Raw genomic sequence first — 24,051 nt, 5'->3', positions numbered from 1 at the left:
CCCTGTACTACTCGAAACAATTCCGCTGGGCGGCATCGTGCGGACGCGATACGGATGGAGAAGTAGCTTTTCTTCTCTGTCAGCACCGCCACAGAGTTAGCTCACAGCTCAGCTCTAACCCGCAGCTGATCAGACTCAGCTCTAGTTCTCCTCCAGCGGCATTCTAGCCGTCACACAGACTGTTTTGCTGCCATCAGCTCCCTAGAAAACCAGGGGGCAAACTTGGCTTTACTGGTCCGAAGAGGGTGCTTAGGAGCTACCTCGGTGTTCCATGTATCAACTAGGGTATCTACAGGACCATTTGCCATAATGGCTGAACAATCCCTTAGGGACCTCAGAAAACCCTCCAGATCCATCAGCCTCCAAGGGCAGATCATCTTAATTAGTCCTCCGCCTCTGTGGAGGGGAAGGTCAGCAGATGGTCTAAACTTGACCAGGTAGTGATCAGTCCATGACAAAGGGAGTGTGGCCACATCCCTTATCCCAAGAACTCTATCACCCTTAGTCCAAAAATCCAAATTGAGCGTATGACCTGCAACATGTGTTGGGTCGGTTATTTCTTGGGATAATCGTAGGGTGGTCATGGTATCCATAAAATCTTGGGCTGTACCAGACAAAACAGCCTCCGCGTGAATATTAAAGTCCCCCAAGACCAAAAGCCTCGGCGTCCTCAATGCCACGTCCAAGACCACATCGGCCAGCTCGAGCAGAGCATCTGCCGTAGAGCAAGGTGGGCAGTACACAAGCAGCATACCCAACCTATCCCGGCCTCCCAAAGTCAAGTACAGACACTCGAATTTGACACTTTGTTGGACTACAACCCTAGCCAGTGAGATAGTATCTCGATAGACAATTGCTACCCCACCTCCCCGACCATTAAGCCGCAGCTGATGCTGTACTGAAAACCCAGCCGGGCACAAATGGGAAAGGTCAACGCTTCCCTCCACTCTCAGCCAGGTCTCAGTGATACAAGCCAGGTCAGCCCCTTCATTCAGAATTAAATCGTGGATGACAACTGTCTTCTGGGATACTGACCTGGCATTCAGCAACGGCACCCTGATGGCCAGGTATTAAAGTTCCCAAAATTTTTAAGGCTGGGAATAGGACCGGAAAAAGGAATAGCACATAACTGTCTAAACCTCATTCCCCTTGGCTGGCCACTCCAGATCTTACTTCCGTATCTTTCCCTACTTGTCACAACTGCCACAATGCCATCTGAGCCCTCCTCCTTAGGCACCCCATCTGTGCCAAACCACATACTGGCGGTGGGGGGGGGGGTCGGTACCAGAACAAACATACACCTTCAGTTTGGGTAGCTAAAGGGAATTTCCTTTCACCAAGAACCCTCACTTGCCCTCCCTGCTCTCACCAGGGACTGAATAGGCCACCACACAACCAAGTGTGCTGCTCTCACCAGCACACACACACACACACACACACACACACACACACACTCAATTACAATCGACCATCACAGCACACACCCTTGCCCTTGGTCTACCCCCGAAGGACTTCCCCAAAAGGGCAGCCCCCTTTTGATCGCCCCGAAGGGGCGACCCGCCAGCAGTGGGCCACCGCCAGGGGCGGCCGCCTGGTTTTAAGGCTGCCCCTGGTAATGGCTGCAGGCAACACTTGCAGCTGAAAGGTCTGAGCCCTAACAGGCAGGCCTCTCACTCAGGAGCTAGGTGATAACAGCTGTGCAGCAAGAGCTCTAGTATGCAAGAATAACATCTTGTTTTAGGAAAGAATTCTCAAAGAGATTCACCCATATGTAAATAGACAAAGTTAAAACATTTATAGAAATAAAGGCTGTTCCACATGAGAATCCTAGGGTCAGTCAACAATAGGGCTTTATTAAAATTCAATAAGCTAACCAAACATTATTATCAGTGCAGTAACATACAGATGTGTGATCACAACCATGGGTCATGAGATATAAGGCAATGAATTTTCATCACTGAATGCATGATGTGTATGGATTAGGGATGTTAAATTTAGTTTAATCATCTAAATTCCATTGACTAGTCAATAAGCAGGAGAGCTGAAGCAGGGTTAGCTCCTAGCCCCAGGAGCTCACCCCGCTGTGTGTCTGCCTTTTAAATGCAGAGCTCTTAATTCATTTAAAGACTGAAGCGCAGGGGGGGGGGGGGGGGAAGGGCGCGACCTGATGTGAGCCAGGACAGCTGATTCCCAGCTCCCACCAGGTCCCCACTCTGCACGTCAGCCTTTTAAATGTATTAAGAGCCAGCTGGCTCTTAAAAGGCTGGTGCGCAGTGCAGACCCACCCAACATTGGCTCCCCCCCCCCCCCACCTTGCTACCTTCATAGCGGTTAATTAAACGAAAAAAATCTGAAAAGGTTTCAGGATATTCCACCATTGCAGAAAGGCATAGCCCAACAAAAATATCAAAATTCTAATTATAGTAATTTAGATGTCTAGCTTAGTCTGGAGCTTTTCGATTACTACAACATGTTTGCCCTACTTTGGCTATTCAAGTTAAAAAAAATAGCTCAGCAGTGATATGCATATCGATTCACCAGATGTTCGGTGTATCAATGACAGTGAAAGTACCCAGAGGTTTGTAAATTATAATCCAGTATTTGGATTTATTTTCCAAATTAAGCTTGAACAACAAATGCTCCAATTTAAACATAAAAATACAGCTGCTAAGAGTCAAATATGGACATACAATAAATTAAAAGTTAACTATTAGCCAGTACTTATCCTATGTCCTCTGAAGGAAAATATATTGTTCCTTTGTAGTTCAAAACACACCAGCCAACCAGATCCCTCATTTAGAACCCGAATTACCATCAGGCAGCAGCAAAAACCAAAAAAAAAAAAAAAACCCACCAACCGCCATCTCTCCACCCCTCCCCCCACAAATACAGGAAAAGCGGGGGGGGGGGGGGGAGAAGAGGAAAGCATCATTTTTCTTCTGTGTAGTAAAGTTTATATTACTACATTAGTATATTCAGTCAATGTTTAGCTGTAAATTTTCAAGAGAACCATAACATTTTGTTGAGTTACGAACATTTTAGACAACCTCCTCCCCAAGATGCTTATAACGCTGAGGTTCTCTGAATGAATCACAGAATCTTAAGACTGGAAGAGATGTCAGGAGGTCATCGAGTCCAACCCCCTGCCCAAAGCAGGACCAATTCCAACTAAATCATCCCAGCCAGGGCTTTGTCAAGCCCAGACTTAAAAACCTCTAGGAATGGAGATTCCATCACCTCCCTAGGTAACCCATTCCAGTGCTTCCCCACCTTCCTAGTGACAAAGGGTATGTCTACACTACAGCGTTATTTCAAAATAAGCTATTTCAAAATAGATAATTCGAAATAACACATCTGCACACAAAATGCATTTCGAAATAGCGTTTTTCTATTTCAAAACAGCATGTCCACACTGAGTGGACACTGAATCACATTTAAGGCTGGTTGGAACCAGATCAGGCAGGGCATCAGGTCAGAAGTTGCTTTGTGGCCAGGGCGGCCAGCAGACCACCCTGGGAAGAGCTGGAGGCCCCCTATTTCGAAATAAGCGTCTACACACAGCTATTCTAAGATTACATGATGCTGTGATAACACAAAATAAAAATAAATCAAATGCCAAGTATTATCTGCAGGGCAATGATTTGATGATTAATAGAAAATTATCATATACTTAACCTTACTGTAGGGTAAGGTTACACTGATTTGTAACAAAAAAAATCTCCTAAAATGCTCTGCATATTTAATCTCTTCAATTAAGGTAAAGCTTTCTTAACAGCAGGAATTTAAACAAAAATGGTATTCACAAGAGAACTACAGGCAGTCCCTGAGTTACGCGGATCTGACTTATGTCGGATCCGCAGTTACGAACGGGGATTTTTCTCGCCCCGGAGGACTGGAGCGGCGGGACGCCTGGTCCCGCCGCCCGCCTCCTCCGGGGTGAAAAAAGCTGCTCCCCGTCTCCCTGGTCTGCTGGGGGAGCCAGCAGACCAGGGAAACGGGGAGCAAAGCGGCGGAGGACCCGGGCCGGACCCACAGCGCTTCCAGCTGATCTGCCACGGAGGACCCGGGCCGGACCCGCGGGCTTCCAGATCAGCTGGAAGCGCTGTGGGTCCGGCCCGAGTCCTCCGCCGCTTTGCTCCCCGTCTCCCTGGTCTGCTGGCTCCCCCAGCAGACCAGGGAGACGGGGAGCAGCTTTTCTCGCCCCGGAGGAGGCGGGCGGCGGGACCAGGCGTCCCGCCGCTCCAGTCCTCCGGGGCAAGAAAAATCCCCGTTCATAACTGCGGATCCGGGAGACGCTGAGCAAAGCCACGGAGGACCCGGGCCGGACCGCGACGCTGATCTGGAAGCGCCGCGGTCCGGTCCGGGTCCTCCGCCGCTTTGCTCTGCGTCTCCCTGGTCTGCTGGGGGGGGGGGGGGGGAAATGCAGCTGATCAGTTTCAGCAGTGGCTGAATCAGGACGCCTGGGGCAGAGCAGCTGGGGTGCTGCTGGGTTGGTCCAGTAGCGCCAAGGAGCGGCCGCGCTACTGGACCAACCCAGCAGCACCCGAGCTGCTCTGCCCCAGGTGTCCCCAAGTCAGCCGCTGCTGAAACTGACCAGCGGCTGACTACAGGAAGCCCGAGGCAGAGTTGCTCTGCCCCGGGCTTCCTGGAATCAGCTGCTGATCAGTTTCAGCAGCGGCTGACTTGGGGACGCCTGGGGTTCTTAAGTTGAATCTGTATGTAAGTCGGAACTGGTGTCTAGATTCAGCCGCTGTTGAAACTGATCAGTTTCAGCAGCGGCTGAATCTGGATGCCAGTTCCAACTTACATACAGATTCAACTTAAGAACAAACCTACAGTCCCTATCTTGTACGTAACCCGGGGACTGCCTGTATTTCAAAAACACACACATATAGCTCTATTTTTGTACATACTACATTTGAATCATATTTACAACTAGGTTATACCCTAAATATATACATAGTTTTGTCCTCTGATTATGGTTTTTTGCATCTACTCCAACCTCAACTATGCAAAATTGCAATAGAAAAACAGAAGATGCATTTTATATTCAACCATGGAATTGCCAGGTTCATAGTTAAAGGAAGCAAGGCCTAACGCAGAAGAGGTAGGGCTGGGGACTAGCCACCCCGACCCAGCCCTTCAGCATTGCACAGCCTTTGCCACCTGCTGGGAACTCCAACCCTTTTAAATCACTGCACCCATGAGCAGTTGCTCCCGCAACACCCCATTGGCAGCACTGATCTAGCAGTAGTATTTAAAATGAAAAAGGTTATTATTAAATGTAGTTCAGAACATATAGATTTCCGTACTTACAAGATCAAACTTTCACATCTAACACCTGTCCCACAAAGGAGAAAAGCTGAAGTAAACCAGGGGACTAGGAACTTCTCCCCCAAATTTGGCTTCTTGATCTGGTACCCAGTGAAGAGGGCAAGCAGTAGAAAGGATCAATTGAGCTTTAAGTGATTTATACCTCCCCATGAAGGAAATGCTATGAGACACGTGGCTAAAACTTCGACCTGGTTCTATAGAACTGCAAGGAGGGTCAAAAATTGTTCTCCTTGAACTCTGATGATAGGACAAGAAGCAATTGGCTTAAATTGCAAGAAGGGAGGCTTAGGCTGGATATTAGGAAAAATTTCCTGTCAGGGCAATCAAGCTCTAGAATAAGTTGCCTAAGGATTTTGTGGAATCTCCATCATTGGAGATTTTTAAGAGCAGGTTAGGCAAACACCTGCCAAGGATGGTCTAGATCAGTGGTCCCCAACGCGGTGCTCACAGGTGCCATGGCGCCCGCTGGGACATATATGTGCACCCGCCGAGTGACCAAGGCCGACCCAAGCCATTTTTGCACCCCGGGCGCACAGCGCATGTGCAGCCCCCACCCCCGAGCGCATGGCACATGCACAGCCCCACCCCCGAGCGCGCAGCAGCCCCAAAAGGTTGGGGGCACTTGTCTAGATGATGCTGGGTCCTGCCATGAATGCAGAGGATTGGACTTGATGATCTCTCAAGGTTCTTTCCAGTTTTAATATCCCTGATTCTATATTAACAGTCTAAATGTTGAGAGGAGCTGGCACTTTCATTAATTCATAAAAAGTAGGGATACACTCCGTGATCCAGGAACATATCCTCTAGGCAGTAACAGGTAGCCCTTTCATCCTTTCTGCTACTGGAACAAACAACTGATATGACCTCCTAAACAGCTTAGTACAGTTCAGGTAAAAAGCTAAGGCACACCTGACATCCAGGAAAGGTAGGGACTTGTCCTGGGGGGTAAAGAGGTGCTTAAGATGAAATATGGTAGAAATATGGGTAGAAAAATGTCCTGACACACATGAAACTGCAAAACAATTTTTGGGAAGAATGAAGGATGGGGTCTCAACTGAACCTTATCTTTAAAGAAAACAGTATAAGGAGGTTCTGCAATTAACATTTTTAGTTCAGAAACCTGTCTGGCTAAAGTAATGGCCACCAAAAAAATGCCATTTTCATTGACAAATACAATAAAAAACAAATAGCTAATGGCTCAAATGGAGGAGCCAGTAACTTTGGCAAAATAAGGTTTAAATCCCCTTGGGTTACCGGGTTCCACACATGAGGATACAGTCTATCCAAGCCTTTAAGGAACCTGCTCATCAAGCGAGCTATTAATATCAACCCAGGATAAGGAAATAATTGAAATAGAAACCCGTGCCCCTGAACAGTAGAGGGACTTCCCCTACTGCTCGCACCTTGAGGAGTGTCTGCACCTCCTAATGCAGGAGCTGCTTGTGAGAGAGGTCCCTGAAATGGAATGGGTCAGGGGAATGGGAAGGTGGGGTAGATAGAACATGAATGAAATATCCCATGTTTACTGTGCCTATAACCCACCTCTCAGACGTGACTCGGGTCTAGGCATGGTAAAAATGGGACAAGCAGTCCCCAAATATAAGGGTAGGATCTGATGGGTAAACAGGTACCTTGCCTTTGGGCCCACCTTTATAAATTCTTGCTAGGACCTGGTGAACATTGGGCCTGGTTATTAGTGCTGCCACTCCAACTACTATTGACACTTGGGGGGCAATGGCAACTTTGCCTACTACTCCTTCTATTCTGCTCCTGCCTCTGATATGGAGGATAGAATGTGGGGGGTTGCTTTGAAATGCCTCCACTACTTTATAGGCGTGTGAAGGCACAAGGACTTTAACATTGCCCTTGTGTTCTTCACGCTATGGAGCCCAGAATCTGTTTGCACTGCAAACAAATTGGAGCTGTCAAAAGGAGGGCATACTCTGGACCTCAGGAGAGATTCCAGACACCTGGAGCCAAGAGTTCCATCTCATAACTATGCCTGTTGACAGAGACCTGACCACAGAGTCCATGGCATCCAGAGCTGCCTCAAGGGAGGTCTGGACCTAGAGTCATAGAATATTAGGACTAGAAGGGACATCGAGAGGTCATCGAGTCCAGTCCCCTGCCCGTATGGCAGGACCAAATACTGACTAGACCATCCCTGATAGACATTTATCTAACCTGCCCTTAAATATCTTCAGAGATGGGGATTCCACAACCTCCCTGGGCAATTTATTCCAGTGTTTAACTACCCTGACAGGAACTTTTTCCTAATGTCCAACCTAAACCTCCCTTGCTGCAGTTTAAGCCCATTGCTTCTTGTTCTATCCTCAGAGGCCAAGATGAACAAGTTTTCTCCCTCCTCCTTATGACACCCTTTTAGATACCTGAAAACTGCTATCATGTCCCCTTCCCCTCTCCCAAGGCCAGCTCTAGGTTTTTTGCTGTCCCAAGCAAAACATTTTTTGGCTGCCCCCCCTTTTTTGTTGTCTTTTACATGTTTGCATTTTGAAATGGGGTTTTCTTTGTTTGTTTTCATTTTTGTCCTGGCATTTTAGCCCTATAAGTAGCAAATAGCATTTTCATTCCTTTTTTTCCATAAAGGCAAAGGTGCTTCAAGTGAACTCCCCCTTTCATTTGCTGCTGGGTAACTGCAGCCTTTTCCCTGCCCTGTCCAGCCCCTCCTTATGGACAAGCACCCCTCACTCCCAACCCACAGGGGGTGCAGGGACAGCACAGAACCAGAGAGGTACAGGGAACACTGGGAGTGTTCAGGTGTGGTGCAGGGAACGGGAGCGGCAGAGGGAATGGGGTCTAGGGACAGTGCAAGGAACGGGCGGCACAGAGCTTGGGGGGGGGGCAGGGATCAGGCGGAGCAGGGTGCGGTGGAGGCACGGCGAATGGGACGCGGGGAACGGGAGGGGCAGAGGGATCGCGTCTAGGGGCAGTGCAGGGATCAGGGGGAGCAGGGTGCAAGGGCAGCGCAGAGCCAGAGAGTCGCAGGGAAGAGGGAGAGCAGAGGATCCGAGGTGCAGGGGCGGCATGGGGAATGGGTGGTGCAGAGACAAAAGGGCGCAGGGTGGGTGGTCAACAGGGAGCGGTCTCTTGCCGGCAAGGGGGCTGGGGCCGTGGCTGGACTGAAGCTGGCAGGGCAGGGCCTGGCTGCGCTGCACGCCCCAGCCAGCTCCCAGGGACACACAGCCAGAGCCGAGCTGCTGCGGCCCTTTAAAATCAGCAGGGCCACGTCATGCTGGCGTCTGCCAGCTTCCCGCCCTCTGGCTCACGCCCCGCTTCCTCATGCCAGAACTGCACGCAGGCAGCCTGGCACTGAGAATTGCCAAACTTCCCCCTTCCCGGTGGCACTCCGCTCCTCCACCAGCCGGCGGATCGGATGGGGCCATGCTGCCTGTAGTGCGGGCTTCGGCCAGCCCGTCACAAGAGCCCACTGGACCAGTCCACCCCTGCACTCGCCAGCTGGTAAAATCTACTCACCACGGGTGAGCGGGCGAGTGCATTTGTCTAGCCCTGCTTATGAGGAGAGATTGAGGGATTTGATTTTACTTAAGTCTATAAAAGAGAAGAGTGAGAAGAGATTTAATAGCAGCTTTTAACTACCTGAAGGGAGGGTCCAAAGAGAACAGAGAGAAGCTGTTCTCAGTGGTGACAGATGACAGAACAAGGAACAATGGTCTTAAGATGCAGTGGTGGAGTTTTAGCTGGATATTAGGAAAAACTATTTCACTAGGAGGGCAGTGAAGCACTGGAATGGGTTACCTAGGGAGAGAGTGGAATCTCCATCCCTAGAGGTTTTTAAGTCCCAGACTGACAAAGCTCTGAATGAGTCTAACCCCCTGCCCCAAGCAGGACCAACCACAGCTAAATCAATGCTCTCCTGAGGCCTCTTTCAACCCTACGATTCTATGACTGGCTGTGAAACAGTCTCTGCTTTTCTATTGTTATTCTTGGTGACCTTTTTCTTGATTTTAATTGCTTCTATCTTCCTGGGTGTAAATCCATGGTCACCAACCCGTTGATCGCGATTGACTGGTCTATCAGCAGGATTCAACCAGTTAATCGCGAAGCGTTCGGGACCCCCCCATGCCGCCTCACCCTCAAGAAGCCCCCACTGATGCTACCTCCAGCGACAATGGAGATAGCGCGGGCTTCCTGCAGGGTGGGGAGGGGGGAAGTCCTGCAGCTGTGCGCCACTTCCAGGATTTCTGGAAGTGCGCCGAATGCTCCCCCCTTCCCCAAATACCCAGCATGTTTCCTGAAGCCAGGACTATGGTGCACCAGCGATTTCCTACCCCTGCTGCCTGCCTGCACGTGGGGAGGCGGAGGAGGTGTAGGAGTCCCAGGAGGAAGCGTGCACCGGGCACTTCCTTCTCCTCTGCCTTCCTGCGCACATGTGAGGGGGGGGGGGGGGGGGGAAGAGGAGTCCCGGGACTGCGCCAGCTCCAACTGCCCAGGCACACCCCTTCAGGAAGGCAGCAGGAGAAGGAAGTCGTCAGAGTGTCACACACCTGGCGTTTCAGGAAATGCGCTGGCTGTTTGGGTGATGGGGGAGCAGCTCACGTGCTTCCTGAGACCGGCTGCAGGATCCCCAGGTACTGGCCCGAGCTGACCCTGTCCCCTCCCCCTGGGCAGACCCCTTCCTCCCCACACGAGTACCTTGCCCCAGCCCCCTGTCCCCTGCCTCAGCCCCCACTAGCAGCCTTCCCCTGCCCTGGCACCCACCAGTACCTAGCCCCAACACACTGTTCCCTTACCCAGCATCCACTGGCACCCTGTCTCCTGCCCCAGTCCCCACCGGAACAGTTGGGGCCTCATCAGTGAGGTTTGGGGGGTTTTGGGAACGGCTGTGTTTTTGCATCTCACTTCTGTGGTCCCGACTGACTTTTCTGTGGATCAGTGATCCTGACTCAAAACAGGTTCCCTGCCACTCTCATAAATAAAGACAATGCTGAAACCTTTTGTGTTTGACATATTTTATTTAAACATGAAGCCTGGCCGCCAAGCTCCTATCTGGCCACAGCATCATAACACTCTCGTACCCCCCACCCTGACCCCAAATCTGAGCCTATCATACACTGGAACCCCGTCCTGAGCCTCTCATCCCCAAACTCCTGCACTCCCACATCTTCCGTTTTCTGCCACAACACTCCTGCACCATCCACACACCGCAAATCTGTGTCCTGAGCCTATCACACTCCCAACCTCCCTGCCCTGAGTGTCTCACACACCCCAAGACAAACTCCTGCACCCTCACATCCACAAGCCTGTGGCTTGCTCAGCACCCCAATGCTCCACCTGACCTCAACACTCCCCAGCCTGGAGCCCCCTCCCCGAGTCAGCATTCTCTTCTCCACATCCTCCTGCATCCAAATTCCCTCCCAGAGCTTGCACTTCTCACCCCTTCCCACACCCAAATCCCTCATTCCTACCCCAGAGCCCACACCACCTGTCTCAACCCAGTGAGGGTACGGCTATACTACAAGAGTTTTTCCGGCAAACACACTCTTTTGGCAGCCCCTGCATTTCTCTTTACATGAGGTATAAGGGGGCATCCAGTCTAGACGGGCTAAATGTGAGAAAAATCTCTTCTGACAGAAGGTTCAAAAAAAGCGGCAGTGTAGCCGTACCCTGAGAGTGTATATGGGCCGGGGACAGCAAGTGATGGAGAGAAAGGGAACAGAGAGGGCAGGGCCTCAAGGAAGAGATGGGGTCTTGGAGAAGAGATGGAGTAGATCTTGGCTTGTCTTGATATTTAAAAAGTAATCTTGGGTGTAAAAAGGTTGGACACTATAAATAAATCAAGGTGGTGGGAGATAATTGATCAGAGAATTATTTTACAATATGTTAGAATTGATTATCAAAATTTCAAAAAAAATCATTGGTTACTATATAGTGGAGCGATCTCAAATTGTACTATATAAATTGAGGTTAAACTGGAAACAAATTAGGAAGGAAATTAGCATAATGTTTGCTGAAAGTTAACTCCAAGAAACATCCCCACTATCTGTACTTCAGACTTCTGGTCTTCTGTCAGCATGACAAGAAACAGGGAAGTGGGAGAGTGAAAGGGGAAGCCCTCTAACATCATTAAATCCAGTCCCCTGTATTCATGGCAGGACCAAACACCATCTAGACCAGTAGTGGGGAATCTTTTTTGGTCAGGGCCACTGCCCCACAGAAAAATCAGTCGGGCTGTGCACAAGTGAAAAACAAAAAACCTCACTCCTCACAAGTGTGGGCTCCCACAGGGGTCAGATCCAAGCAAGCCAGGGGCTGAGTCTTGCCCCCAGGCCTTAGGTTCCCCATCCCTGATCTAGACCATCCCTGACTGTTTTTTGTCTATCCTGCTCTTAAAGAGCTCCAATGATGGAGATTTCACAACATCCCTAGGCAATTTATTTCAGTGGATAACAACTCTGACAGGAAGTTTTTACTCATGTCCAACCTAAACAACTCCCTTCCTATTGTGTAATTATTCTGGAGGGTACTCTTCTTTGCTCTTGTGAGAAAGCATAAAGAAAACATTCAGGATCTTCAGTTCAGAGAGTATGTATGGAGCAATTACGAGGGTTAGTAAAAAGGAATGGAATGTGGTGTTTTCAGTGTGCTGATAATTTCTAAATACATCTCTATCTTGTCCAATTCAGACAATGCTGTTCAGCACCTCAGCTATGGTCTAGTTGAGATTATGGCATTCATAGGAGCGAACCTACTGAAGCAATGATGGTGGGTTGGGAAAGCAGGGAGGAGAAGAGAGTGGATAAAACATCAGTCCCTTTGACTAAAGACATACCTTTTTCACTAGATATTAGGTTTCATCTGGAGTTACTTTAGACCTCAGCCACTAATCAGCAATCACATTACAACACTGTCCACTATTTCCCATGCAAACCTATCCGGACCTTTCCATTCAAATGTGGACACTGAGTTATCCATGCTCTAGTTACCTCCAAACATAACTACTGGCATGCATTTAACATGAGGCTGTAACTTAAAGCCATTCAGTCTGAAGATGGTGCAGAAACTAGCAGCTCACTTACTGAACAGCGCATCTCATTGGGGGCATGACACAAATGTTCTAAGACAAGGTCTCATATTCAGTTTACCTTAGGGCCAATGCCACTCTTCAAATCCCCTGCTGCTGCCCCACACCATGCCCCAAGTAATCCCCAAGGCCATATCCCTTGGGGGAAGAGGGCTTCGGGTAGGGTGCAATGGCGGGTGGAGGAAAGGCCAGAGCAAGGGCAGGAAGAAGCAGGGTGTGAACATAGAAGGGGCTGGGCATGGGGGGGGGGGGGGGGGCAAGGGTACAGAGCCACCTCCCCCAGAGCTATAGGGATTCATGTCGGCAGCTACACATAAGCCTGATGGTGGAACCGCTCAGGCCATAGATGGCCTCTGGGCTATGAGTTTGAGACCCCTGCTCTAGGCTGATCACTTGTCTTCAGATGAAGTTTTGGTTATGAACCACAGAAACCCAAAAGAGCAAACTACATACTTATGCTTCCCCTCTCTTCTCCTCCCTCCATACTGCCACATCTATGGTCATCAGAGATGTTCAAGATGTCATGACAGAGAAAAGGTAGCTGGCACGACATTCTCTAAAAGGACACCAGATTCTGAAACTGGTACTCTCTTGGTCCAAAATAAATTGAATCTGGGGATCTTCAGGTTACACCGCAAAAGGCATCTGTATTACTGGGTTTTTGAAGAGGGCATAAGATATGCTTCACAGAACTATGAAGAGGTCAGAACAGATTTCGTAGGCTGGCTCACTGAATTCCCTTTTTTGAAATGATTATTTGAATGCTGCTGGGGTTTTATTATAATACAGTAGACTTCCGATAATCCAGCACCTTTGGAACCTAAGTGGTGCTGGAGTATCAGATATGCCGGAGTATTGAGAGGGCTGTGACAGGTCTGCCAAGACCCGCACTGCATCCAGGGGGTGGGCAGGGAACTGCACAGCAAGGGGCAAACCTCCGCCTTCCAGCAAAATGGCGGGAGAAGCCCCGTGCAGCCGCTGGCGACAGGCCAGCTGGGGAAACCCAGTCGCCGGCCTGCGAACGGCAGTGGAGGAGAGGGGGCGAGAGCTAAGTCCCCAAACTTGCCCCGTTCCAGTTGAGGTCAGCCCTGTGCAGCCACCGAGAGTTTCCAGGAAGGGAGCGGGCTCCCCATCCCCCAGACTGCAGTAGTTATAGCCGAGCGGGGGGGTGAGGGCAGTGCTGTGGGACCAACCTGGCAGCACCCCAGCTGCACTGCTCTGCCGCTTCCCCAAGTCCGCCGCTTGTCAGTTTCAGATCCAGCTGACCGGAGCACTTCCGGGTTCCAGTTGGTGCCGGACTATCAGGAGTGCCAGACCACTGGATGCCGGACAACTGGAGTTTTACTGTATTACTTAATTATGTTCTAACGTGCCCAGAGCCTTGTATAGGCATCTTTTTATTATTTAAATGGAAATAAAATTAATTATTCATTTTAGCTTCCTAACTACAGAAAGCACCATTAGTTATTTTATCTCCTTAATATCCCTTTCGGCAAGGAGTCACCCAATGTAAACCTAACATGGGTACCTTTCTCATGTTAAAAGAGACAGACCTATTGATTAGACTTCAGCTTATTGACAATATAACAGAATATTATGCAAAACATTTAGCCACTGAATAAAATTAAGACTATTTCCATACATATGAACTCTAGCCAGCTTATGCAAAGAGGATTTTTTTCTATCATGTAGAGAGCATAATTTTTGAAAGATGCCTCTAGTTTTACAGAAGCTCTGCCACCTCTTCACCCTCAGTGGCAAATTCCAAAGATATTAAAAGGATTGGTTTTGAAAGTAATAGGCCCCATCCTTGCAAACACTTATACTGTACCTGTGTGTAGTTCCATTATACTGAGGCTATATTTACACTACAGCACAAAGTCAGCTTAAGCTATGCAAATCCAGATACATGAATAATGTAGCTAGAGTTGATGTATCCTAAGTCACATTACTGCAAGCTCCACACTACAGAGGACTGATGGGAGAAATTCTTCCGTCAACTTCCCTTACTCTACTCATCCAAGATAGAGTAACAGGGTTAATGGGAGAGTCATCTGTCATCTATTAGGGAGGTCTTAACTAAACCAGCTAAATTGACCATCAGTACTGTAAATCAATCTCAGAGCCTCGATCTGGGCTGTAATGTAGATCTAGCCTTAGTGAGACTACTCATGAACATAAACTACTCATGTTTCTGAGGAAAAAATAAGATAATTATATTATTAACTCCTTAGATAAATATTTAGAGTTTCTTTTAAAAAAACCATTAGATTTAATGAAGACTAAAACCCAGAAATATTCAAAAATAATACCTTGCTTTGATTGTAGCCAAAACACTGGATATCTAATAATGAAACTGTGGTTATAAACAAACAAAATGAATCTGACTAACCAATTTTCATTATCTACACCAGGGGTCTCCAAACTACGGCCCGCGGGCCGGATGCGGCCCGCGAGGCCCTCTCATCCGGCCCGTGGAGACTGTGACGGGGAAGAAACTCCCCACACTAACAGCCCCTCCCCTGGAGAAGCGCCGAGCGGCGCAGCGCCGCGGAGCTGGGGCTGGGGCGGGGAAGAAACTCCCCACACTGACAGCCCCTCCCAGCGCAGCGGAGCCCATGGGAAAGCCCACGGGGAGGGGAGCGAGGGCGCGCAGCCGCAGGCGCGGCAGGCGAGGAAGGCGGCAGGACCCAGGAGGAGAAGGGGCAGGGACGCCAGGGTGAGCGGCACGCCCCGTGCGTGCCGGCTCAAAAGGGGGAGGGGCCGGAAGGACAGGGGCGGCCGGCACTCACTTTCTTTTGGGCAGGCAGCCAGGAGAGGGAAGCCGGAGGAGCCAGCGGGACGGAGGAGGGACTCTGGACCCGCGCAGCCCTTGCCCTGGGCAGCGAGACTCCCCGGCCAGGGGTGCGGGGGATCGGAGCCGCCAACGGACGGCCACACGCCCTGCGGACCGACGGCCGAGCCCGGGCTCTGCGCGTCCCTCACAGCAAGAGGGGTTGGGACTTGGCGTGGACAATTGCTCCCTATTGGCCAGTGCGTTCTTATCCTATTGGCTAGCTCTCTCATGAGGTCACTAGTGGGCTGGGCTCTATTTTGGCATCCAGGAAACAATTTCACCATTCACACTAATACAGGTGTTCATGTGTAGTGTATCAATGTGTTATTAAATAATAACTGAATAAAATAATATTAAATAAATAATTAAAAACAACATCCATGTTTTGATTGTTTTTTATTTGGACCTCAAGTGTGTAGTCGGCCCCCGAACTGCTGTTTGATAGTTAATGCGGCCCTCGGGCAGAAAAGTTTGGAGACCCCTGATCTACACCATGACAGATCAAAAGATGAAAAACAAAGGTTTTTTTAAGTTCTTTTTTTCAAGTTCTGCTTGGTGCCTAACTTTAGGGATTCAACTTTGCAATATTTGGCCAATATTTAAAATACATGAATTCTGTCTTCGCAGAATTCAGTCCATTATGCATGCTGTTTATTTAAATGTTCAATGTCTTTAAATTTCAAATAATCTGGTAGCACTTTAAAGACTAACAAACATGTAGACGATATCATGCGCTTTCATGGGCATAGCCTATTTCTTCAGATGACCAGAGTGTTGGATTTCCAGAACTCAAATAAACAGGACAGAAGGTAAGGGGGTTCTGGTCATCTGAAGAAGTAGACTACATGTTTTGTTAGTCTTTCAAGTGCTACCAGACTATTTGTTGGTTTTTTTATGTTCTTATGTTTGTTGTTGTCGTCTTCGGACCACCCCTTCTGGGGCACCTGGTACTGGCCAGTCGGAAGACAGGATACTGGGCTAGATGGACCTTTGGTGTGACCCAGTATGGCCATTCTTATGTTTATCCTGTACAGACCAACGTGGCTACCCACTGAAGCTTTTACATTTCAAGAGAGTTAGTTTCAATTTTGCTTAAAAAATTACTTTTTGGTTCTGAAACACTATCATAATGCTGAGCATTGAAGTGGCAAGTACTAGAGAAATGTTTTTCTCCACTCAAGATCATCTCATCTGAAACACACACACACACACACACACACACACACACACACACACACACACCCCTACCTTTTTTGTAAGAAAAAAAGATGCCGGTACTCAAAGTTGTTGAGAAAAAAAAAAAAAAAAAACAGAAAAGTTGTGGAGCATAAAAACAAAAGGAAAACTTGTTGGGGGCGGGGGGAGGGGGGGGGGAGAAAGCCATACTAAGATGCTATACTCTACTCACATTTTTTATAATTGTTTCTACTGAAATTTAAAAATTTTCCCACTGTTGCGAGGTTGAATGTCACGGACATCAAACATCAATACAAAATGGAGTCTGAGGGGTTCTTTTTCCCTCAGAGCAGTTTTCCCGCCAAAACGGGTAAAGGAAGGCTGTGCACCCAGCACTAAACCTGTGCACTCAGCACCAAAGGCTGTGCACACCGCCCAATTGCCTGCGTGCACACCCATTCTTTGCACACGGCACCCAAGTCTTATGCACCCAGCTCTAGTTCTCTGCACCCCGCTCTCTTCATGGTTTTCCCGCCATGAGGTGTTTATATACCCTTGTCAAGGAGCATTCGTGTTCTTTGGCCCCCTTCATGTCCCGTGTGTGCATCTGTAATCATCATTCCCCTGCGTCATCGTCTACCCGGAGGAGGCCAAGGTTCCAGCCTGCAGTCTGACAAGACTACCCACTGCTAGTGACTTTAACTGGAATAAGGGAAGCCTTTTCTGCTCCCACTAAGACTTTGGGACTTATAACACTGTCTCGCTTATGGATACTCGGACAGGATCCGGTGCCCACCAAGCGTCAGCTTGTAGGAGGCGAGAAGCATCCATCGAGGGATCGCTCCCTTTGTCCTCCCTTAAGGCTTTTCACTAGCCACGAGGTTGAAGGTCACGGACATCAAACATCAATCGCCGCTTTGAATGTAATGTATATCCTTGTGCGTGGGGGACTCTTCTATCTTCTTCTTTTCCAGGGTTAGGGTGGGACTGTTGCTAAGTTGTATGCTGTTTGCTAATGTTTGATCTTACATTTAAAATACATGGTTTGGCCCTAAATTCTTGTTGTTTGGTGATTTCTAAGCTGTTTCCCTGGTGATTAGATACAGGATACCAGGCCGAATCTGGCTTCTGTGGGAGGGCACCTTAGGCTTTAATTAAATTGCATAGCCCATAGCACAGCAATTGTTTACCCCAGCTCTCCGGGTAACACCACAGTTTGTATTGGGTTTTGGTACGAAAACGTCCGAAAATAAAAGCTTACATATTGCACAAGAACTAGTAGCAGCAGTATTTTTACCTCTGTATTTAAAAAAAAGTGCATCTCGATCACGTACAACATGAAAATATCTGAAGAGTTTAGGCCTCAATCTAACAAGCTAGCCCATGCCAGCATGGAGATACACTGCCTTCAACAAAAGCCTTCCCACAGAAACACACTGAGGCCAATTTAAACAATAAAGCATACATCAAACATACTCTTTTCAGACCCAGACACTTAAGATGGTGAATTAAACTGAGGTCAGCTTTCATTTGCAAAAGCAAAAACCCTTTACAAAATGAACTGCAAAAGTGTAATTCCCTTTTCTATGATAAGCAACACCTTGCAATATTCTACTTGCCTACGGATAGATTTTTTTTAACATTGTAAACAAATAAAATGTTAAAATATAGTTTGCGCTAAATAAGCATTAAATACATATTTTACATGGCTGATAATGTCAAGGGGTTACCTCAAGCACTGGCCCAGATATCTGTCATGATTTTTTAATTTCCTCCTCCTTCCTTATATCTGTGCTGTAGTACCACAATAGTATCCAACATTGTTCCCATTCAGTTTTGCAACCTTTGGTCTGGTCTACACTAGAGAGTTAGGTCAACATAAGGCAACTTACAGTGGCCTAACTATGTCAGTACCTATACTAGAATGTTGTGCCCACCAATGAAAGTCATCCACTTCATCGAACTAATAACTCCACTTCTGAGAAAGGTGTAACACTTAAGTCAACGTATTTAGGGTAACACAGTGCCTGTGTAGACATTTCATTACTGACATCACCTGCCAGCAGTCCAGAGACTGCTACCCCGTCCCACTTGGGCTGGCAGCCTGGAGCCTTGCCACCAACTCCTCAAGAGGAATTAGGGGACAGAAGAATTCAAACCTACCACCTGGGCTTGGGTCATCCTCCCCCCTCTCCCATCTTACTACGAGATGGCTGAGGTCTTCCCCCCACTCCATTCCTCATTTCTCATGAGGAGGCTGCTGCAAGGCTCCAAGTGTGCATTTACTGCCTCCTCCCGCTGGCACTGGGGCGTGGCAGCCAGACATAAGGCCAGCACAGGGGCTCAAGTTCACAGCAGGGAACCTATCAGTAGAGAAACTGACATCCTTGAGTTTCATAGTTGCTATTATTTCAAGCAGCAATTCAAAAGAAAATATTAAATAAGTAATTGCAGCTGTGAAACCGACAAAAATGTCCATTTCATAACTGGTAGGTTCCCTGCTGTGAAATTGAGTCCTTGACTGACCCACAGCTGGGGCTGTTAGTGCTTCATAATGCCCAACTTCAATCAATGCAATCGCACCTCAAACTACTAGCACAAAAATAGTTATATGAACACAACTGAATATAATGAGATAAAGTATCTTCCAGTTCTTGGAGATATACCTGAGAGGTCATTGAGTCCAGTCCCCTGCCCTCACAGCAGGACCAAGTACCAACCCTGACAGATTTGCCCCAGATCCCTAAATGGACTCCTCAAAGACTGAACTCACAACCGTGGGTTTATCAGGCCAATGCCCAAACTACTGAACTATCTCCCCCCCAGCTTATGTAATTACTGTGTGAGACTGCAGATCAGGATTGGGGAACCTACAGCCCACAGGCTGGATGCAACCCCATTTCCCTGGATCCAGCCCAAGAGGCTTGTAGCTTCCCCCCATCACAGCAGAGGGAAGCAGCAGGGAGCCAACACTGTGTGCCCTGTTCTGCCTAGCTGAGGGAGAAAGCAGCTCTGAGCACTGCCTTTCCCCTCCCTGCCAACTGGGAGAATGGCAGCACCTACAGGGTTTTCTCCCACCACTCCTGCTGGCCAGGAAACACGGCCAATGGGAGCGGCAGTGCCAGCAAGTGCAAGGCAGTACAGAGCCTCCCAGGGTGATGTGACAAGCAAGCACCCCAATCCCCTACCCCTTCCCACACCATACCTCTCACCCAGATGCCACACCCTTACCTAGCTCCTTCACCCTACCTCCCACCTAGACCCCAAACCCAGCCCTCTCTTGCATCCTATCTTCTGCCCAGATCCTCCACACTCAGTCTGCACCTGCATTCTACCTCCCTCCTAGACCCCTGACCCTTCACCCCAAGTCCACGGCCAGCAGTCTCTTCCCATAAGCTAAACTCCTCCTTTTTGGCCCCACCTCAGAGCCTAGGGGCCCCACAAAGTCTAGTAGTTTTAGAAGAGTTAGTTCAGCCCAGGAGGAGAGGGGCGAGAGGGGGACAGAAGCCCTGAGTTTCAGTGCTCCGTCCACAGAGTTGCATGAGCGAAATGAGTGTCTCTTTTTTTCTGTTTCTCAGTTGAAGAGGCCACGTCAGTGAGGTATCGGACGGGGGAAGTGGGGAAGAGAGAAGGGGCTGTTTTGGAGGGTTTTTGGGTTTGTTTTTTTAGTATTTCTTCTCTTCTGATTCACGTGTGTCCCTCAACTGATTTTACCATGAGTCAGTGGCCCTGATTTCAAAATGTTCTCCACCTCTGGTGTAGATCAACCTAATTTTGTAATTTAGACCTCAGTCTGAAGACAAAGTTTGAACCGCTCCAAGTCAAAATTAGCATTTGATGTTGCCTAAGCTTAATGGCACATTCAGGTACATTTGAATACAAAGTTACAGGAACCAATGGGTGATACAGGCATCTTACCGTGATTAGAGAGAGGTGAACTTATTTCTTTCCAAAACCATTTTCCTGCTATTACAAGCAATTCCTATAGCAAAAGTAATTGAAAGACATAGAAAAAAGATTATCTGTTTTTTCAGGCTGTGTACTTCAGGCATATGTATTTTCCAAGTTAAACCCCAACCCTACAGAGATCCTGGCAGGCAAACTTATATTTTGCACAGATTCTTTTCCTTCACTATCAGTTTTCCCTTGTTGTTTCTGAATTTCTCAACAACAGAAAAAAGCCACATTTAAAATAGCAAAGAGGTGATTGCAGAGGTGGAGTGTACCATCCAAGACTACTTTAAACTTCGTTGCCTGTGCCTCCCAAAGTATGGCCCACAGTTATGGCGACCCTGCTGTAGACCCTAAAGCTCAACATGGCCACACCTGTAGCATGGCATCACAACAATGAACATTGCTCCCAAGCCACGGCTCCTGCCAGTGACGTTCAGAGAAGATGAAAGGTTAAGGCAGCGCCCTGTTATTAGCGTGTCATGCAGGAAGAGTCTTCCTCTCGCTCCCCGGGTGGCTCGTGTTTACCTTGACACAGCCCCTTGGCCTAGGAGAATGGTGATGCTGCAGCATCCTCTGCACAGCCAGCAAATCACTGCCAACCCCCAGCCTAAGCAGGCACCACGAGACGGGACAGCAGCACCACAGCAGGACGCCATGCTTCAGAGTGGGGAGGGGACCTCCCCCGGCTGCCTCGGCCGCGGGAGAGGGGTCTCGCCGCACTAGCCTTGCCGAGGCCCTTCCCAACTCACCGCAAGGATGGGCTCGGGCTCTCCGCGGCCTCCTCCAGCGGGGCCGGGCTCTGCGTCCTCCTGTCCGGGATGAATGCCGGCAGGCAGGCGGCCAGCCCCCGGCAGCTGAGGGGTGGGAGGGGCAAGGCACCGCGCACAGCCCCAGATCACAACACACGCCCCGGAAATCAGGCCGGGCTCCGACGCGGGTCTGATAGCTGAGGCTGAGGTAAGCGTCTGCCACAGCGCACGCGCGGTCCTGCCAGGCGCGGCCTGCGCGCGCTCGACACGCTGCTTTCCCTGGTCCCCCAGCGCGCGCTGCCGACGGTCTTTCTCCCGCCCGCCGCGACTCAAACCTGTACTGCGAGAAGGGCGCATAGCCCCCAGCCACGAGAAAGCAGGGCGAGAGGTGCCGCGGCCTGCATCACGGTATGGGCTACAGGGGGTTGGGGCAGAAAAACCCTCTCCAGCTACCGTCTCTGCTCTCACGAGCACGTGCACCTGGTACGAGCAGGGCCTCGCCCTGCTGACCTACCTGGCGAGGCTCCACGCCTTGCCTAGAGCAGGGAGTTGGCCAACGAGGATCACCATAGGCGTGCACCCAAAGATTTTTAAAAAAAATGCACTTTGACCACCCCCTGGCCCCCATTAGCCACAGCGCTGGACATAACCCTCTCCAGGCAAGATGGGCACATGACCAAAAGTAAAAAGTGTTATGTGACCTCTCCCCAACCCAAGGACTTTTCCCACCATTCTCCTACCAATAGGAATTAGTTTGGCCCGCACCAACCCCCCCTCTCCATGCAACTATCCTGCAATTGAATTAATACAATGTGTGTGATATTAATGCAGAGGTGGGAGGGAGGAAGAGGAAGTGTTCCCTCTAAGAGTTTCCTCCCATGAGCAGAATGCATTTTGTGTTGTGCACCAGTACCGAATTCATGTGGCTTGTTTGGATGTGCCATTGTGGCACCCAAGTTATTAATAAATATCTACCTTTCCCCTCTTCTGCCATGTCTCCTCCCCTTGCTCCATCAACTCCCTTGGTGCCTGCTGCCTCCCAGCCCCTCACCCTCCTCTGCTGTCCTGACTCCTGCCCTTCTCACTGCCCTCAGCCTTTGAGACCTGCCCCTCCTCCACCAACCCTTCTCTCCCCCCTGTGCCCACTCCTCCAGTAGCCCCACTCTGATCATGTGACCTACCCCTCCTCATCCCTTCATCTAACACCTCCCTTGCCTCTCTCCTCTGGTGCTGGTCCCTCCCTTGCAGGTGTCTGCCCTTCTGCTTCACCCCCAGAATCCCCTGGCACCTGCACCTTCCCTTACCCCTGCACTCTCCTGGTTCCTCCCCCTTCCGTCACTGCCCCTGCCCCTTTTTTCACTGATGCCCACCCCTTCACCACCCTCTGCCCCCGTGCCCTCACACATGACTTGCTCCAACCCCACCTTCCTCATGCCTACCCCTTCTGTCAAGCCTTCTCCCAGCACCTCCCCCTCCAATCCCCAACGCCCTTACCCTCTCCTCTTCCAGCATCACCCTGTCCCCCCTCCCACTGAGGGTATGTCTACACTGCCACCCTAGTTCGAACTAGGGTGGCTAATGTAGGCATTCGAAGTTGCAAATGAAGCCCAGGATTTAAATATCCCGGACTTCATTTGCATCTTGCCGGGCGCAGCCATTTTTAAATCCCCGTTAGTGCGGACTCCGTGCCTGCGGCTACACGCGGCACGGAGTAGGTAGTTCAAATTAGGCTCTCTAATTCGAACTACTGGTACACCTCGGGAGTAACGGTAGTTCGAATTAGAGAGCCTAATTCGAACTACCTACTCCGTGCCGCGTGTAGCCGCAGGCCCGGAGTCCGCACTAACAGGGATTTAAAAATGGCGGCGCCCGGCAAGATTTGCAACTTCGAATGCCTGCATTAGCCACCCTAGTTCGAACTAGGGTGGCAGTGTAGACATACCCTGACACCTCCCCTCCTGCCCTTTTTCTCATTGTTTCCACTTCCCCCCCCAGCATTTGTGTCTCCTCTACCTTGTCTCTTTGCTGCCTTCCCCTTTTTTCCTCCCCTCCCTTTCCCTCCCCTCCCCTCTCCCTTCCCTCCCCTCTCCCTTCATACAAGCCCCTTCCACCCCTTCCCCTTTCTTCCTCCTCCACCCTCCCCCACCACAAAAGCCCTTTCCTCTCCCACCCCTTCCTCTTATTTCCCCCCCCCCCCACCTTCAGTTTCTGCCTTACAGCTTGCAGGGCAGGGCGCTGTGTGGTGCTGCCGGGACAGGCAGGGGTGCCCCCGGGCTCCTCAAGGGCGCTGCACCATGCGCACCGTAGTGCTGGGCCGGGCGGGGGCACCCCCAGGCTCCTCAAGGGCGCTACGCTGTACTGCCATGCTGGGCGGGGGAGCTCCCAGACGCCTCAAGGGCACCGCGCCATGCTGTCGTGATGGACGATGGCATTCCCAGGCGCCTCAGGTGCCACCCCATGCTGCTGGGCCGTGTGGTGCTGCCGGGCCGGGTCGGGCCCAGGGCGCAAAAATGGCTCGGGTGACGTACACGGCCCCACCCCCTGGCCGTGTACGTCACCGCCCCTCCCCTCCTCGCCTGGCTGAGCATGCAACTATACTATACTATACTATACTATCTTGTATAGTAGATGCAAGATTAAGTTACACTACTGCCCTTAAAATCTCTAAATTGTCAATGGTCATTCTGTTCTGAGTATAGAGAGCAATGCTGCAGAGAGCACTGGTGGCCTTAGACCCCTATTTTGATGGAGTTTTGCTGAGGTAAATGCTGCCTTCTGGTGGCCTGGCCCACTGATGAGGGTGAGGGAAGAGAAGGAGGGCAGTTGCCATGGCACCCAGTGTTACAGAAGGGCCCAGAGTTCCCAGCCACTGCTGTGGCAGTGGCCCCTTTAAATTGCTGCCAAAATGCTGTGGAGCATGCCTCAGGAAAGCTGCCTAA

At 49.8% G+C, this 24,051-nt stretch overlaps 1 protein-coding gene across 12 annotated transcripts in view; it reads right to left on the bottom strand.

Annotated features, from left to right (window-relative positions):
- The window catches only part of CCSER2 (coiled-coil serine rich protein 2), a 223,055-nt gene extending 201,620 nt beyond the window's left edge, over positions 1 to 21,435 (bottom strand). For 2 of the 12 annotated variants that reach the window (XM_075934844.2, XM_075934846.2), the window contains exon 1: positions 21,113 to 21,431. Coding sequence is in view for 1 of the 12 variants with exons in the window: in XM_014576094.4 (XP_014431580.3) it covers positions 20,889 to 20,933 (45 nt within the window). In the remaining 11 variants the exon portion in view is untranslated. Of the gene's footprint in view, positions 1 to 20,327; positions 20,392 to 20,888; positions 21,088 to 21,112 lie in introns of those variants that run through there. The other 10 variants (XM_075934841.2, XM_075934843.2, XM_075934847.2 and 7 more) reach the window with 8 other exon arrangements.
- Positions 21,436 to 24,051: the final 2,616 nt, after the last annotated feature.

The sequence above is a fragment of the Pelodiscus sinensis genome, chromosome 8 (assembly GCF_052426305.1).
Source record: "Pelodiscus sinensis isolate ZL-2025 chromosome 8, ASM5242630v1, whole genome shotgun sequence".
Lineage (NCBI taxonomy): Eukaryota > Metazoa > Chordata > Testudines > Trionychidae > Pelodiscus > Pelodiscus sinensis.
This window is presented reverse-complemented; position numbering and strand designations above follow the sequence as displayed.